This window comes from Electrophorus electricus, chromosome 14 (genome assembly GCF_041902795.1).
Source record: "Electrophorus electricus isolate QZ-2024a chromosome 14, ASM4190279v1, whole genome shotgun sequence".
NCBI lineage: Eukaryota > Metazoa > Chordata > Actinopteri > Gymnotiformes > Gymnotidae > Electrophorus > Electrophorus electricus.
In genome coordinates, this window is record NC_137510.1 from 24,339,844 (window position 1) to 24,358,050 (window position 18,207).

The 18,207-nt window shown below is 46.2% G+C and overlaps 1 protein-coding gene across 1 annotated transcript in view; it reads left to right on the forward strand.

Annotated features, from left to right (window-relative positions):
• Positions 1-17,663, forward strand: part of atp1a3b (ATPase Na+/K+ transporting subunit alpha 3b) — a 33,028-nt gene extending 15,365 nt beyond the window's left edge. The window contains exons 2-21 of the mRNA XM_035530942.2: positions 3,580-3,651; positions 4,361-4,420; positions 4,862-5,065; positions 5,167-5,280; positions 6,142-6,276; positions 6,357-6,474; positions 6,758-7,026; positions 7,109-7,307; positions 7,914-8,158; positions 8,615-8,807; positions 9,084-9,396; positions 9,505-9,655; positions 9,830-9,998; positions 11,235-11,389; positions 12,758-12,881; positions 12,970-13,115; positions 13,216-13,346; positions 13,467-13,568; positions 15,641-15,732; positions 15,988-17,663. Of these exons, the coding sequence (XP_035386835.1) occupies positions 3,580-3,651; positions 4,361-4,420; positions 4,862-5,065; positions 5,167-5,280; positions 6,142-6,276; positions 6,357-6,474; positions 6,758-7,026; positions 7,109-7,307; positions 7,914-8,158; positions 8,615-8,807; positions 9,084-9,396; positions 9,505-9,655; positions 9,830-9,998; positions 11,235-11,389; positions 12,758-12,881; positions 12,970-13,115; positions 13,216-13,346; positions 13,467-13,568; positions 15,641-15,732; positions 15,988-16,016 (3,021 nt within the window). The 3' untranslated portion in view covers positions 16,017-17,663. The remainder of the gene's footprint in view (positions 1-3,579; positions 3,652-4,360; positions 4,421-4,861; positions 5,066-5,166; positions 5,281-6,141; positions 6,277-6,356; positions 6,475-6,757; positions 7,027-7,108; positions 7,308-7,913; positions 8,159-8,614; positions 8,808-9,083; positions 9,397-9,504; positions 9,656-9,829; positions 9,999-11,234; positions 11,390-12,757; positions 12,882-12,969; positions 13,116-13,215; positions 13,347-13,466; positions 13,569-15,640; positions 15,733-15,987) is intronic.
• The last annotated feature ends 544 nt before the right edge of the window (positions 17,664-18,207 follow it).

The window sequence follows — 18,207 nt, forward strand, 5'->3', positions numbered from 1 at the left end:
CTGCTTGGCTTGAGTGAAAACCAGCATCCACACTGGGCCTCTTTACCCTGACAGAGAGGAGATGGAGAACATAAGAGCTATAATCTATAATCTATAATCACCTATAATCTATAATCACCTCTGCTTTATGCCTTCCGCTGTAATAGAGCAGAATGATAAGATGTGTGAGAGGGTTTTTTTACTGGACAAAGTGCATTGCGTGATAAGCATTACATGATACAGTCCAAGTTTATGTAATTCACCCGTCAGCAGGGGGCGACACTGTGTCGACCCGGGTGTGCGTTCTAAGATAGTCAGGGGGAATTTGTGGCTCAGGCACCGACTCAGGACCAGCTCCATGGCATCTCCCATCCTCGTGGTTTCCTGGAAGGGAGTTCGCCTTGGACTAAAATAGAGCTCGGTGCTGCCAACGCGACTTGCCTGGAAGGATTAGCATCGATCAGGAAGCATGATCAGGCAGAAGTCCTGAAGTTTCCTGATCTAATGCAGCCAGAGACACTGAAACAACGATACTGATCCCCATGGGAGCCATCTTGGGTCTGTTCCCCAGGGAGGAAGTGGTGGATCCAATCCATTTGACAGAATGCTAGAATTACACACAGCCTGTGGGGGCAGGGCAGTGGAAGAAAGAGACAATGGAGGGTAAAAAGGGATGAAAGTCAGGAGATCTCTCAGTGTAGAGGACAGACATCCTGCTTAGAATTCTCACGTTTTCTCTCAGTGTAGAGGACAGACATCCTGCTTAGAATTCTCACGTTTTCTCTCAGTGTAGAGGACAGACATCCTGCTTAGAATTCTCACGTTTTCTCTCAGTGTAGAGGACAGACATCCTGCTTAGAATTCTCACGTTTTCTCTCAGTGTAGAGGACAGACATCCTGCTTAGAATTCTCACGTTTTCTCTCAGTGTAGAGGACAGACATCCTGCTTAGAATTCTCACGTTTTCTCTCAGTGTAGAGGACAGACATCCTGCTTAGAATTCTCACGTTTTCTCTCAGTGTAGAGGACAGACATCCTGCTTAGAATTCTCACGTTTTCTCTCAGTGTAGAGGACAGACATCCTGCTTAGAATTCTCACGTTTTCTCTCAGTGTAGAGGACAGACATCCTGCTTAGAATTCTCACGTTTTCTCTCAGTGTAGAGGACAGACATCCTGCTTAGAATTCTCACGTTTTCTCTCAGTGTAGAGGACAGACATCCTGCTTAGAATTCTCACGTTTTCTCTCAGTGTAGAGGACAGACATCCTGCTTAGAATTCTCACGTTTTCTCTCAGTGTAGGGGACAGACATCCTGCTTAGAATTCTCACGTTTTCTCTCAGTGTAGAGGACAGACATCCTGCTTAGAATTCTCACGTTTTCTCTCAGTGTAGAGGACAGACATCCTGCTTAGAATTCTCACGTTTTCTCTCAGTGTAGAGGACAGACATCCTGCTTAGAATTCTCACGTTTTCTCTCAGTGTAGAGGACAGACATCCTGCTTAGAATTCTCACGTTTTCTCTCAGTGTAGAGGACAGACATCCTGCTTAGAATTCTCACGTTTTCTCTCAGTGTAGAGGACAGACATCCTGCTTAGAATTCTCACGTTTTCTCTCAGTGTAGAGGACAGACATCCTGCTTAGAATTCTCACGTTTTCTCTCAGTGTAGAGGACAGACATCCTGCTTGGAATTCTCACGTTTTCTCTCAGTGTAGAGGACAGACATCCTGCTTGGAATTCTCACGTTTTCTCTCAGTGTAGAGGACAGACATCCTGCTTGGAATTCTCACGTTTTCTCTCAGTGTAGGGGACAGACATCGTGCTTAGAATTCTCACGTTTTCTCTCAGTGTAGGGGACAGACATCCTGCTTAGAATTCTTACGTTTTCTCTCAGTGTAGGGGACAGACATCCTGCTTAGAATTCTCACGTTTTCTCTCAGGGGGATTGAGCGTAGTGGTCTGTGGGTGTTTGGGGGATTGAGTGTAGCGGTCTGTCAGTGTTTGAGGTATTGAGTGTAGCGGTCTGTCAGTGTTTGGGGGATTGAGCGTAGCAGACTGTCAGTATTTGGGGGATTGAGCGTAGCGGTCTGTCAGTGTTTGAGGTATTGAGTGTAGCGGTCTGTCAGTGTTTGGGGGATTGAGCGTAGCTGTCTGTCCATGTTTGGGGGATTCTCACGTTTTCTCTCAGTGTAGGGGACAGACATCCTGCTTAGAATTCTCACGTTTTCTGACTAAACCCAAATCTGATTTGTGTTTTTAGAAAAGCATTACTGATGTTTTAATGATAAACTTATTATAGTCAAGAGTCATCTGTGTAAAAAAAAAAGCTCACACAAACACGCACACACACACACACACACACACACACACACACAGACACGTGCACATGCACACACACGCGCTCACACACACACATGTGCACACACACACACACACACACACACACACACACATGAACACAGACACACACGAACACACGCACGCACACAAACACACAAACACACACACACAAGCACAGAACAAAGATGAATGTACTTGGATCTTTTGTTGCTCATCTGGCCAAGGCAAACATACATCAATTAATGTGCTGTTTGAAGCATTAAACTTAGTTAATCTGTGTGTGTTTGTGTCTCTGTTTGTGTGTGTTTGTGTGTTCATGTGTCTGTAAGTGTGTTTCATGTTTCAAACTGTTTTATCTGATCAGGTTCTGAGACAATCCAGTGGGTCTAATCAGAAACTCTTTGATGCATACAATGAGTCATGTATGGTCTTTGTGTGTGTGTGTGTGTGTTTGTGTGTGCGCATTACTTTAAGCTTTCAGACACATAACCCAAGTAAAAACAACGAAGAGAAAAAAGCAGAAAATAGAAATTTGTTCTTTGAATTTTGGTAGACAGAGACAGAATGTAACATATTGTGCTGAAATTGTAGCAGTATAGATGTTTGCATCTTTTAGCTTCCTTGTATATTTATATGATACATTTGATTATAGCTTTGTACTACCCTGCAGCTTGCTGTAATGATGAGAGCCAAACGCTGATGGTCTGTCGGTGTTTGGGGGATTCAGTGTAGCGTTCTGTCGGTGTTTGGGGGATTGAGCCTAGTGGTCTGTGGGTGTTTGGGGGATTGAGCGTAGCGGTCTGTGGGTGTTTGGGGGGTTGAGCGTAGCGGTCTGTGGGTGTTTGGGGGATTGAGCGTAGCGGTCTGTGGGTGTTTGGGGGATTGAGCGTAGTGGTCTGTGGGTGTTTGGGGCATTGAGCGTAGCGGTCTGTGGGTGTTTGGGGGATTGAGCGTAGCGGTCTGTGGGTGTTTGGGGGATTGAGCGTAGCGGTCTGTGGGTGTTTGGGGGATTGAGCGTAGCGGTCTGTGGGTGTTTGGGGGATTGAGCGTAGCGGTCTGTGGGTGTTTGGGGGATTGAGCGTAGCGGTCTGTGGGTGTTTGGGGGATTGAGCGTAGCGGTCTGTGGGTGTTTGGGGGATTGAGTGTAGCGGTCTGTGGGTGTTTGGGGGATTGAGCGTAGCGGTCTGTGGGTGTTTGGGGGATTGAGCGTAGCGGTCTGCTGGCCCTGAGTCACTGATCCTCTTTGTGTGACTTCCACACAGGACAAAGACAAGGACTCCCCCAAGAAGAAGGGAGGGAAGGATCTGGATGACCTGAAGAAGGAAGTGCCTCTGGTAAGACCCCCCCCCCCCCCCCACCACACACACACTCACACTCACACACTCACACACACACACACACACACACACACTCACACACACACACACTCACACACACTCACACACACACACACACACACACACTCATACTCACACACACACACACACACACACTCACACACACACACACTCACACACACTCACACACACACACACTCACACACACTCACACACACACACACACACACACTCACACTCATACTCACACACACACACACACTCACACACACACACTCACACTCACACACACTCACACTCACACTCACACACACACTCACACACACTCACATTCACACTCACACTCACACACACACACACACACATACACACTCACACACACACACACACTCACGCACACACACACACTCACGCACACACACACACTCACACACACACACACACACACACACTCACACACACACACACACTCACACTCACACACACACACTCACACTCACACACTCAGACACACACACACACACACTCACACTCATACTCACACACACACACACTCACGCACACACACACACACACTCACACACACTCACACACACACACACACATACACAGGTTTTTGACTGATGACGTATTTAATGATGGCATGCCTATGTGGCTCAGACATTCTGTCACTTGTTTGATTGTTTCTCTTCACTCAATATTTCAGACAGAACACAAGATGTCAGTGGAAGAAGTATGCCGCAAATTCCAGACAGACATAGTTCAGGTGAGCATTACACACTCACACACACTCACACACGCACATGCACATGCACACGCACACGCACACGCGCGCACACACGTGTCCTAATGAAAAGCTGAATTTGTTATTTGTACATTTTAGGTCAATTCTTCAAAATGACCAACAGGTGGCACTGCCGAGTCACACTGTTCAGACTGGTGCAGCCTGATTCGCTGGCCTTCACACTGGTCCTATAACACATAAATCATAAAGCTTCCATATACACAGGAACAACATATAAACAGGACTTCAAATACATTTTAACTGACAGGGTTTCTGCCATTTACATCTGGCGTTCGACTGAGGCCATTTATACTTTTCTTTAGGAATACTTGCAACTAAAAAGGAAATAACATTTCGTCTATGACATGTTACACATGACCACCGTATGAACATAGTAACATCCATTTGTCCTGTTTCTCACAGGGACTAACCAATGCCAAGGCGGCAGAGTTCCTGGCCCGCGACGGCCCCAACGCCCTCACCCCGCCCCCCACCACACCCGAGTGGGTAAAGTTCTGTCGCCAGCTCTTCGGGGGCTTCTCCATCCTGCTGTGGATCGGCGCCATCCTCTGTTTCTTGGCTTATGCCATCCAGGCTGCCACCGAGGACGAGCCGGCTGGAGACAATGTCAGCATTAGCACCGCGCTTCTGCGCCTAACGATTAACGCCAGAGCCACTCGCTCTGGGGGATGAGCACTAACACTGTGTGTATTGGCTCCTGTCCTCAGCTGTACCTGGGAATCGTGCTGTCGGCTGTCGTCATCATCACCGGCTGCTTCTCCTACTTCCAGGAGGCCAAGAGTTCCAAAATCATGGAGTCCTTCAAGAACTTGGTTCCACAGGTATCGTCTACTCACCACGGGCTGCTCATATACTGGGACGGGAGGAGAGGAGGAGATATGTGTTACATTTACATTCACATTCACATTTACATTTACATTTACATTTATATTTCCATTCACATTCACATTTATATTTACATTTACATTTACATTCACATTCACATTCACATTCACATTCACATTTATATTTAAATTCACATTTACATTCACATTTATATTTACATTCACATTTACATTTATATTTACATTTATATTTACATTCACATTTACATTTACTTTCACGTTTACATTCACATATAAATTCACATTTACATCACATTTACATTTATATTTATGGCATTTATATTTATGGCATTTAGCTCTTATCCAGAGCCACTTACAAAAGTGCTTTGTCATTTACTCATAGAATACATCCTAGTACAGTAGAGTAGGCTAGAGTCCAATATACCAATGAACTAGAATACTGTAGAATACAGGGATCACTGCTGATACCTAGGAGTGCAAAACACAAAAAACAATCAATAACTATCAGTGCAATAAACAACACACTACAATAAGTACTGGAGATTCAGTTAGTCAACATAGGAGCCTGTTTGTGTGTGTGTGTGTGTGTGTGTGTGTCTGTGTGCGTGTGTGTGTGTGTGTATGTATGTGTGTATGTGTGTGTATGTGCTTTTGTGTGTGTGTGTGTGTGTGTGTGTATGTGCATGCGCGCGCATGTGTGTGAGTGCGTTTGTGTGTGTGCGTGCGTGTGTGCGCGTTTGTGTGTGTGTATGTGTGTGTGTGTGTGCGTGTGTGTATGTGCGTGTGTGTGTGTGTGTGTGTGTGTGTGTGTGTGTGTGTGTGTGTTTGTGTCCACAGCAAGCACTGGTGATCCGTGAAGGAGAAAAGATGCAGATAAACGCTGAGGAGGTGGTAGGAGGTGACCTGGTGGAGGTGAAGGGAGGTGACAGAATTCCAGCTGATCTTCGCATCATCTCCGCCCATGGCTGCAAGGTACACACACACACACACACACACACACACACACACACACAACCCCTGTACATACACATATATTCATGTTCTGCTTACAGGTGGATAACTCCTCTCTGACTGGAGAATCAGAGCCTCAGACGCGATCGCCCGACTGCACCCACGACAACCCGCTGGAAACCCGCAACATTGTGTTCTTCTCCACTAACTGTGTGGAGGGTACTGCCTCTCATTCGTCCACTCTCTCCGCCCCCCACTCCATCATTCAATCTGATTGGTCAAGCTTATTTTAAAGTGACAGTGCAGCTAAACCCGAACAATACTTCCATTCCTTGTTTGTCCCTTCCAATTTCTGGCTGAAGTGTCCCACTAAAAATTTTTGCGCATTAATGATTCAGTCTCTCTCTCTCTCTCTCTCTCTCTCTCTCTCTCTCTCTCTCTCTCTCTCTCTCTCTCTCTCTCTCTCTCTCTCTCTCTCTCTCTCCCTCCCTCTCCCCTTCAGGCACTGCCCGTGGCATTGTTATATGTACCGGTGATCGCACTGTTATGGGCCGCATCGCCACTTTGACCTCAGGGCTGGAGACGGGCAAGACGCCCATCGCCAAGGAGATCGAGCACTTCATCCACATCATCACCGGTGTGGCTGTTTTCCTGGGTATCTCATTCTTCATCCTGTCCATCATCCTGGGATACTCCTGGCTGGAGGCTGTCATCTTCCTCATTGGCATCATTGTAGCCAACGTGCCTGAGGGGCTCCTGGCTACTGTTACCGTGAGCAACAACACACACACACATGCAGAGGCTGCAGAGAGAAACACACAACACACTAAACACTTAATTTTCCTTCCTCCAGGTGTGTTTGACACTGACGGCTAAGCGCATGGCACGCAAGAACTGCCTGGTGAAGAACCTGGAAGCCGTGGAGACGCTGGGCTCCACCTCCACCATCTGCTCAGACAAGACGGGCACGCTGACCCAGAACCGCATGACTGTCGCCCACATGTGGTTCGACAACCAGATCCACGAGGCGGACACGACCGAGGACCAGTCTGGTTAGTGGCCTCCGCACTCAGCTCCACCGCCGGCCCACCGTGCTGGGTGATATTCTGATAAATAGTGTCATCGCGATTCACCATTTGAATGATATTTGGAATATCATGATAACTAAAACTCATATTAAACCAAAATCTAGCTGCTCAAAATGCACTCTGGGCATTTTATAAGTGCATGAGTGTGAGCTAAACTGAACACCTTCAGATTATATATGATTAGGCTCAAAATCAGTATAGATTTCTATTTTCTATTCCTGTTTTTTCTATTTTTGATGATACTTGGTTGATGTTTTCCCGCAAACGTAACAAGATAGTGTGAAGATGTCCTGTGAAGCCCTAATGTAAAATGAATGAATGACACTTCACTGAGAAGTTGCCTGCAGAGAGAACAGAACAACGAGTATTCCACACATATCCGGGTATCCTACACTGCGGCTGCAGTTAGGCGCATCTGTATTAGAAGTTGCCCAGAGTAGAAGAACTGCACCCAAGAGGTGCAAGAATAAGAGACCCAACGTGATAGACGTACCGAGGTGGACAGGTTTCATTTACGCGGCCCTGCCACACGTACGGTCTACCTAATCGGTGTGTCCACTTCCTCTCCAGGTGCATCGTTTGACAAGACATCAGTGACGTGGGTGTCTCTGGCCCGGGTAGCATCCCTGTGTAACAGGGCGGTGTTTAAGGCGGGGCAGGACTCTCTACCGATCCTGAAGAGGGACGTGGCAGGCGACGCCTCCGAGTCTGCCCTGTTGAAGTGCATCGAGCTCTCCTGCGGCTCCGTCAAGCAGATGAGAGAAAAGAACAAGAAAGTGGCTGAAATCCCGTTCAACTCCACCAACAAATACCAGGTAAGTGTTTACAGTGCGGCAGAAAATATCTACAGAAGTGTATGGTTCAGGTTGGTAAGTGGCAGGTGGTTGTATTGGTTAAATCAACTGTGTGATTCAGCATTACTTACCCCAGACGTTACTGTAGAAACATTCGCATTACCAGCTCAGCCAGTGACACTTTAATACCAAGTGTCTTATAAGCTTGAATATTTAAGTTATAAGCAATTACAAACTAGTGCAGCAGTACTTTGACACAAAAAAAAAAAAAAATGGTTAGAGTTTGGCCAAAAACGCTAACGTTGTTAGCAGCAAACGAAGTGGAAGAGGCACAAATAAGTATCACACTAATGTCTTCATGTTTTCTTTCCTATGAGCTTCCAGCTGTGTAGCCAGCCACATCTTGTCTAGCTATTCCTTTAGCCATGAAGAACGTCGGCTGTGCGAGATAACTCCCTCCCACCCTCTCTCCCTCAGCTGTCTGTCCACGAAACGGAGGACCCCAACGACAACCGCTACCTGCTGGTGATGAAGGGGGCGCCAGAGCGCATCCTGGACCGCTGCTCCACCATCATGCTGCAGGGCAAGGAGCAGCCCATGGACGAGGAGATGAAGGAGGCCTTCCAGAACGCCTACCTGGAGCTGGGAGGACTGGGAGAGCGAGTGTTGGGTGAGAGAAAGGGAGAGAGCGAAAGACGTTCCTGTCGGGAAAACATGACTGAACTGAGCTGGAATTATTGGTTGCACGTAGGACCATCATTCAGTAGCCATTAGTGCTATATTGTTTTTTTTCCAGCATTGATCTGACAGATGGCTACAACACATAAATGAGATATCAGACAAATCTTCCCTCACAAGGAGATAGTTTGTCAATGTCTGGCAGTATAATCACATATGACATTTGGTCCATATGCGTATGTAGTCACTGCTGTTCCTCCCGTCTCAGGATTCTGTCATGTCCTGTTGCCTGAGGACCAGTACCCCAAAGGCTTCGCTTTTGACACGGATGACGTCAACTTCCAGACAGACAACCTGTGCTTTGTGGGCCTGATGTCCATGATCGACCCGCCCCGCGCCGCCGTGCCTGACGCCGTGGGAAAGTGCCGCTCAGCCGGCATCAAGGTGATCATGGTAACCGGGGACCACCCAATCACAGCCAAGGCCATCGCCAAGGGTGTGGGCATCATCTCCGAGGGCAACGAGACCGTTGAAGACATTGCTGCCCGCCTCAATATTCCAGTGAGCCAGGTCAACCCCAGGTAACGTGCCCCTCCGCGGGCGTAAGACAGCACTCTCCAGGCAGAAACACACACACAGCCTAACTAGAGCTCCTGGTCATTGGGGTGGTGTGTGTGTGTGTGTTTCAGGGATGCCAAAGCGTGTGTGATTCATGGCACAGAGCTGAAGGACATGTCTCAGGAGCAGATCGATGAGATTTTGCGAAACCACACGGAAATCGTCTTCGCCAGGACATCTCCCCAGCAAAAGCTCATTATCGTAGAGGGTTGTCAGCGACAGGTACACACACACACACACACACACACACACACAAACACACAAATATTCCCCCTAATGTCCCCATTTTCATGTGTTTCTATGATTATGGGAACAAACTTAATAGCCTATCTATTTCATACACACTCTCTCTCTATCTCTCTCTCTCCATCTCTCTCTGCCTCTTTCTCTCTTCAGGGGGCCATTGTGGCCGTAACCGGTGATGGTGTGAATGACTCCCCCGCCCTGAAGAAGGCAGACATCGGTGTTGCCATGGGGATTGCCGGATCCGACGTGTCCAAACAGGCTGCTGATATGATCCTGCTGGATGACAACTTTGCCTCCATCGTCACTGGCGTAGAAGAAGGTGAGTGATGGAGAGGAGGTGGGAGGAGGCGCAGAGGAGAAACTCCAGCAGCTCACCTGGTAGAACACGTGTCAGCAGCACATTGCGTTTGATGGGTTTGATTCCCAGGGAACACACGTGCTGCCATAAATATGTGTTAATGCACTGAGGAGAGGGAGACCTGGCATGACGCAGGGGTGAACACGTCCTGACACGTGTCTGTCCAATCACCGTCCTGACACGTGTCTGTCCACTCACCGTCCTGACACGTGTCTGTCCAATCACCGTCCTGACACGTGTCTGTCCAATCACCGTCCTGAGACGTCTCTATCCACTCACCGTCCTGAGACGTCTGTTTCCTCACCGTCCTAAAACGTGTCTGTCCACTTACTGTCCTGACATGTGTTTGTCCACTCACCGTCCTGACACGTGTCTGTCCAATCACCGTCCTGACACGTGTCTGTCCAATCACCGTCCTGACACGTGTCTGTCCAATCACCGTCCTGAGACGTGTCTGTCCAATCACCGTCCTGACACGTGTCTGTCCAATCACCGTCCTGACATGTGTCTGTCCAATCACCGTCCTGAGACGTCTCTATCCACTCACCGTCCTGACACGTGTCTGTCCAATCACCGTCCTGAGACGTCTGTTTCCTCACCGTCCTAAAACGTGTCTGTCCACTTACTGTCCTGACATGTGTTTGTCCACTCACCGTCCTGACACGTGTCTGTCCAATCACCGTCCTGACACGTGTCTGTCCAATCACCGTCCTGACACGTGTCTGTCCAATCACCGTCCTGACACGTGTCTGTCCAATCACCGTCCTGAGACGTCTGTTTCCTCACCGTCCTAAAACGTGTCTGTCCACTTACTGTCCTGACATGTGTTTGTCCACTCACCGTCCTGACACGTGTCTGTCCACTCACCGTCCTGACACGTGTCTGTCCAATCACCGTCCTGACACGTGTCTGTCCAATCACCGTCCTGACACGTGTCTGTCCAATCACCGTCCTGACACGTGTCTGTCCAATCACCGTCCTGAGACGTCTGTTTCCTCACCGTCCTAAAACGTGTCTGTCCACTTACTGTCCTGACATGTGTTTGTCCACTCACCGTCCTGAGACGTGTCTGTCCATTCATCGTCCTGAGACGTGTTTCTCAACTCACTGTCCTGACGTGTCTGTCCACTCACTGTCCTGATGTGTGTGTCCACTCACTGTCCTGATTTAAGTGCTATGCTCTCACTCTTCCCATAGGCCGCCTGATCTTCGACAACCTCAAGAAATCCATCGCCTACACGCTGACCAGTAACATCCCAGAGATCACGCCCTTCCTCCTCTTCATCATCGTCAACATCCCGCTGCCCCTGGGCACCATCACCATCCTCTGCATCGACCTTGGCACAGACATGGTGAGATGCCCACGCGCACACACTCAAAGGTCAGATTTGGCTTACATTAAGGCAAGGGAACTTTATTTGTGCAGAGCATTTCGTACACAATGGCAATTCAAAGTGCTTTACACAGACATAGTAGAGTAAAACGACAGTAAAAATGTGATTACGCTCTGAGAGCTAACCTCAGAAAGCTTTTTTGCAAAATAATGAAAATAAAATAGATATATTTATGTATATAAATAGAAAATGTAATAATAAATAATGTGCTATTTATTTAGTTTTTTTCTGATTGGTTATAAATATTTCTCTGAACATTATACACATTTCCCAAAATTAAAAACATACAAACTATTCTCAAAACCTTACACTTTTGACAGAAAAACCCAACACACTCCTCAAAACCAAATAATCCACATATAATACCATGCACATATATCGGGCATGTACACACACAAACCACAAAGTTATACTGTGTGCTGCAAAACACAAAACACACCTTTTCAAAATACAAAGACCTCAGAACAGCCACTGAATAAACCAGTGTAACTGTTCACCAGTTTACCTATGACAAAACAAATATTAAAATGTGATGATTCACAAAACCAACTGTTGCATTACAGTAAAGAAAAACGGAGGGAAATGCAGCGTTGCAGCACTGCATGTTTATATTTACATAAATACACAAAAGCCAACAAAAACATTGCTGTTACAGTAAAAACAAAGAAACAAACAAAAGCTTGTCGATCATGAAGATTTGGCCCTGAGACTGCCCAGCCGCCCTCATGCTGAGTCCATGATTTACGGTATGACACTGTCCACAAGAATCGCTCAGTTGTCTTTGGAAACATTTCTTCATCTTGTTCCTCTTCCTCTTTGTGGTCTTCCTCGGTTCCCTGAACCGAGGAAACGAGAACGGTGTGTTTGCACATGTGGAATGATGCTTTATTTCATTAGCATACTGAGCTTGGACTGGTGATGTCAGTGCTTAGGAAAATGAGCTGTGTGTTCTCAACGAGAGCTGTGCAGTGTGCTGAGAAGTGTATGTAGAGTTTCGCAATGTGAGTGCTGCAGAAAAGCAAACTGTGTTGAATTAGTAAGACTGTGTTTATTGTTGTGAAGAGATTTTGTATGATTATAAGATTTTAGCATAAGGAATCAATTTCTTGATGTATTAATTCAGTTCCAGCGTGTATCTATATTAGAAAAACAAAACAGAAAGGAGAAAAATACAGTATCAAAATAATCTAGGAACTAAAAAAATTCAACTAAAACAAAATTGACTACATTTAAACTAAAATGAACTAAAAACTATTGATTTATAAGGACAATGACAATAAAAATGGAATTAAGCGTCTCTAGCCTTCACACGCGTCCTGCCGTCAGGTTCCCGCCATCTCCCTGGCCTACGAAACAGCCGAGAGTGACATCATGAAGAGGCAGCCGCGAAACCCACTGAGGGACAAACTGGTGAACGAGCGTCTTATCAGCATTGCCTACGGACAGATCGGTCAGTTCACCTCACACACGCCCTCGCGCTGTGTCGTAGGCTGGGGGCCGTGCGCCCGTTTCCTGAGCAACTCTCTGTCTGCACGTAGGTATGATCCAAGCTCTGGGTGGATTTTTCAGCTACTTTGTCATTTTGGCGGAGAATGGGTTCCTCCCCTCCGTGCTGGTGGGCATTAGGCTAAGTTGGGACGACCGCACCTGTAATGACCTAGAGGACAGCTACGGACAGGAGTGGGTAAGCACCATGTGTGTGTGTGTGTGTGTGTGTGTGTGTGTGTGTGTGTGTGTGTGTGTTTGTGTGTGTGTGGGCTTAGGATCTCGCTTGTCGTTCGCAGACCTATGAGCAGAGGAAGATTGTGGAGTTCACGTGCCACACAGCCTTCTTTGTCAGCATTGTGGTGGTCCAGTGGGCCGATCTCATCATCTGCAAGACCAGACGCAACTCCGTGTTCCAGCAAGGCATGAAGTGAGTCGCTGCACTGCGGGTGGGTGGGTGAGTGTGTGTGTACGCGAATGTCTGGGGCGTGTGTGTGTGTGTATGTGTACGCCTGTGTATCCATAGTGAACCATGTGTGTTCGCCAACAGAAATAAGATTTTGATCTTCGGACTGTTTGAAGAGACAGCCCTAGCTGCGTTCCTGTCCTACTGTCCAGGGATGGATGTAGCGCTCAGGATGTATCCACTAAAGTGAGTCACACGCCTCACACATCCCTAACCCTCACACAGACAGGCACGGCAAGACACACCCATGATTGCCCAAAGTACTGTACAGGCTTAATATTAAAATTCTCAAAAGGTAAAACAGATACAATCATAGCAGTAAAAGCTAAATCTAAAGCAGTAAAAGCTAAATCTGAAAACATATAACACACAGTAAAATAGTTACAATAGCCACACCAACTCGAGTTAAATGCCAAAATAAAGAGATGTGCCTTCAGCATGAACTTAAAAATATCTAAAGATTGAGGAGTCTTAATATAAGTTCTTCCAAAGAGTCGGGGCAGCTCCGGAAATGGTGCAATCCTCTGTTCTTGATTTAAGACCTGGGTATCCCTAAAGGTTGGCAGATCTACGAACCTTTCACAGAATATGAACCTGCAGAATCTCTGCAAGGTATGATGGTGCCAGCCCATTCAGGGCTTTAACTTAACGAGCTGCAGATGACCGAGACAGCTGATCCTTGCCCACATGTACGGAAGCTAAAATCCTAACTGAATCCTAAATTTGTTAAAATCCTCAACTGAAAAAGATACATTTTACAACAGAACTAATCTGCTTATCAAACTTAAACGAGCTATGAAAAACCACCCCTAGATTCTTAGCAAATGATCTATTGTAGCAAAGTAATGAAGTAATGCACTTGTCTGAAAGATCAGGTCATCAGAACAATCTCAGTTTTATCATCATTCAAACTGAGAAAGTTTAGATTCATCCAATTTTTTATATTGTGCAAGCAATTGAACGAGTAGTGTTATGAGCAGGCAGATTCATTTTAAAGGGAGATATATTTGGGTGTTGTCAGCAAGACAATAAAATGAGATCTTATATTTATTCAAAATAGACCCTAATGGCAGCATATGCAATGAAAAGAAAAGAAATAATTGGACCCAAGATAGATCCTTGGTGAACCCCACAAGTGAGTGGGGCACTGGATGATGAAACCTCACCGAGACATACAGAAAAACCTTTATCATCCAGGTAGGATATAAACCAGCTGAGGGCAGTACCCGTGATTTCAACACTCAAGGTGAGAGAGAAGTATCACCTGATCGACAGGGTCAAAATCCAAGAACAATATGAGCTCCAACACAGATATAGTAGAACTCCCAAAATCATCAGATAACAATAAATCATTAAAAAGAGCAGTTTTGAAATGATGTAAAGCCTAATTCAAAATTCATAAATACCTCATTCAAAATTCATAAATACCATGTTCAGCTAAGAAGGTTTATACTTGAATAACTATGACTTTCTCTACGACTTTTGAAAGGAAAGCTAACTTAGAGATAGTTGCTAGAAAGAACTGAGGGATTTCTTTCTTCTTAATGAGACGCTGTACTTCAGCGTGTTTAAAAGCAGCCAGAACATAGCCTGTGGTGAGCGATGTTCTTACCAAGGCAGGAATGTCAGTCCCTAGAGAATAAAAAAACCTCTAAATAAACAGGACACGATGCCATCCAGTGGACCGTGAGTAGGCTTCAGCTGGTAAACAAGCTCAAGAAATGGGCTGGGAAATATCCAGTTTTGCTGTACACATACGAGGGCCAGAAGGGTCATGAGCAGGGTGTATAACAGAGGACCGAACTGTGTCAGTTTTATCAGCAAAAAGGTTTCACAAACAATAGGATCCGTCAGCAGCAATATCACTAGGATTTATTATCAAATGAATAACAGTTAAAAGAAGCCAGGCTCTAGGAGAGATACAAGAGGCAATCCTCTCGGCACGTCTGCACAGAGCACATGTAGATTCACTTAACCAAGGTCTCCTTTACTGATTTCATGCATTTTTTTGCCTAAAGAAAAAAAAGTCTAAAAAAAGACTAAAATATTTATTTATCTAAAAATTTAGACTAGGAGACTTAAATTTAGAATAGGAGACTAAAAATGTATTAGTATCCTATTCTCACACAGAAGCACAGACTGCCCAGAGTAGGTGGAATTTAGTTTACATATGCTGGATAATGAAATCTGCATGACATTCGTGTGCTGGATGATGTGATAGATCATGTGATCATGTGATCATATGCTTTCTTCTGCAGGCCTTCCTGGTGGTTTTGCGCATTCCCATATAGTTTCCTAATCTTTGTGTATGATGAAATCCGAAAACTTCTCCTTCGCCGAAACCCTGGAGGTTTGTCTTTAAAACCACACTCTCTCTCTCTCTCTCTCTCTCTCTCTCTCTCACACACACATACACACACACACACACACACACACACACACACACAAGCACACAGTAAACATACCAATTCACTGCATTGTGATGCTAAATATCAACCAAAGAATAGAATTACTGATTGCCCCTTGAATGTAATACTGTTGTGACATTCTCTCTCCCTCTCTCTCTCTCTCTCTCTCTCTCTCTCTCTCTCTCTCTCCTCTGCAGGTTGGGTGGAAAAGGAGACGTACTATTGATCGACGAACTTCTGTACTTTTTCCCCTACATCTCCCACTTTTCTTCTCCTCCGTAACCCTCTACGCTGATCAAGACGCACAATCGTGTGCCCCCCCCCCCCAGACGTCCTGACAGACAGCCGCTTAGAGCCCACGCTGCGTCTCTCCGCCTCCGCGCCCCGCCCTGCTGCCCTATAGTACTCCTTGCATGTCTTTTCGTTTGGGTGTGTACATAAAGTCTACACCATAATTACAAATGGCAGCTGCTTAGTCATTCTGTAGATATGAGAGGAGCTTTCAATGCGTAAAAAGGAGAATATACGTGTGTGTGTGTGTGTGTGTGTGAGTGTGTGTGTGTGTGCTCACAAAGGGCCAGTCCTCTGCCCCTTCCTCACCTCTGCCTTTCTTCTCCTCTTCCTCTTCCTCCTTCATCATTCCTTTCATACTCCTCTTCACTCCACCTGCTCCACCCTCCTCCCTCCCTCCTTTCCCCCAGTTGCACGCGGGTACATGGATCACATGACTTGTGGCAGTAGGCTTTCCTTAACGCACCACCCCCCCACCGCTGCCCGTCTGGAAAACCCCCCCCTTTTTTTTCCGAGCCTCCCTTTTTCCTGTCCACGTCGATCGCCTTCCCACCGCTGGCTCTCGGCGTCTGGTGCGGGGCGGTTCCCAGGCTGGCACAGGCCCTTGTTTTTTTTTTTTTTATTAAAACGATCTGTCGGAGATGGAAGGAAGCATGTCAGCTCTTTCTACGCGAAAACGTAAACACGCCTTCCTCTCTCGCTCTCTCTCTCAAGCTTTCTTCTTTTCTCCCTCTCACCCCTGATCCTTGTCCTCTGTCTTTGTGTTCTCGGCTGCGGTAACCCTGTTTCAAACACAACCTCAGAATGTGTCTTTTAGAAAATAAATTAATACAATATCACAGTGTCACAGATTCACTCAAATAAATGATCACGTTGGAAGACAAAAAGCCTAAGGAAACAGAATGGCTCTCTTATATGTCTGACTGTTGTGACGATGCAAAACGATGTGGATGAACGTCCATTATCAGGTATTTGAGTAGAGAGTTGGTATTTACTTTGAATGATGTTTCAGGTTTTACTGCCATTTTGGTTTCAAGCACACCAGGTTCAGCTTCCTCCAAAACAAAGGTTTGGTATTTTTAATTGTTTAAAAAACCATCAAACACTCTGTCGTCATCATTGCGTTATGCCTGAGTGGACATAAACAACATTTCCCGGAGTAGAGCAGCCAATAGCATCACACTGGTTTTCTTTATTATAAGAGATATAAATGTTAGCAAACCTCACGCTTGCATTATTTATCCCAGGCTGTGCCACTCTTTAATGGTGACAACTGCAGTGAACCTGGTGTGTTGGAGCCTTTACCACTGGTTGATCTGAAATGGCAAGTGTGTGCAGAGTGTGGATCCGCCCCAGGTCTTGTGCTGTGCGTCTGTGGTGTGTATGTGTGTGTGTGTGTGTGTGTGTGTGTGTGTGTGGTGGAAGACAGTGTGCTGTAGCAGTCTGCCTAAGGCTGTGTCCATCTCAGAGAGGAGTTGGGGGTGAGACAGAAACATAAGAATAATCTATAAGGAAAAATGTAGAAACACATTTGAAAGCAATGAAACCAACACCAATAAAACATCTAGAACATTTAATACAACACGATCTACGTGTCTTCATTTCCTTCAGTCCTTATGGCTCCTGTAGTTACAGTCTACTGACCCTCCAAATAACTCTGCATATCGATCACAACTTATTAAAGAACGGTCAACAATAACACGGCTGCATGCCCAGTCAGCGCAAACGCAGACGTCGCATTGCAGTGGACTTCCGCCAAAGTCACATTGTAATATCTCAACTTTGCCCTACAGAAAGACCTGCTGTGTGAGTGCTTCTGGAACAATATTGGTCAACTGTGTAAGAACACAGAATATGAGAGCTCATGCATTTGAGATGAAATCTGGCCAGGGTTCTTGTTTAGAATGAGTCACTGTCCGTGTGCTGACAGGAACAGCTTCCTTCGGATGCTCTTACATCAGCACCAGCCCTTACTTGAAAAGCAGACACACACGCACACACACACACACACACACAAGTACAATTGCACTGCAATCAGCCCCCACCCTGTTCACTGCACCACTGTAATGAAGTATCGACCGGCTGCCTTTTTTGCCGCAGTACGGCGTAAAGCGAAAGGGAGAGCT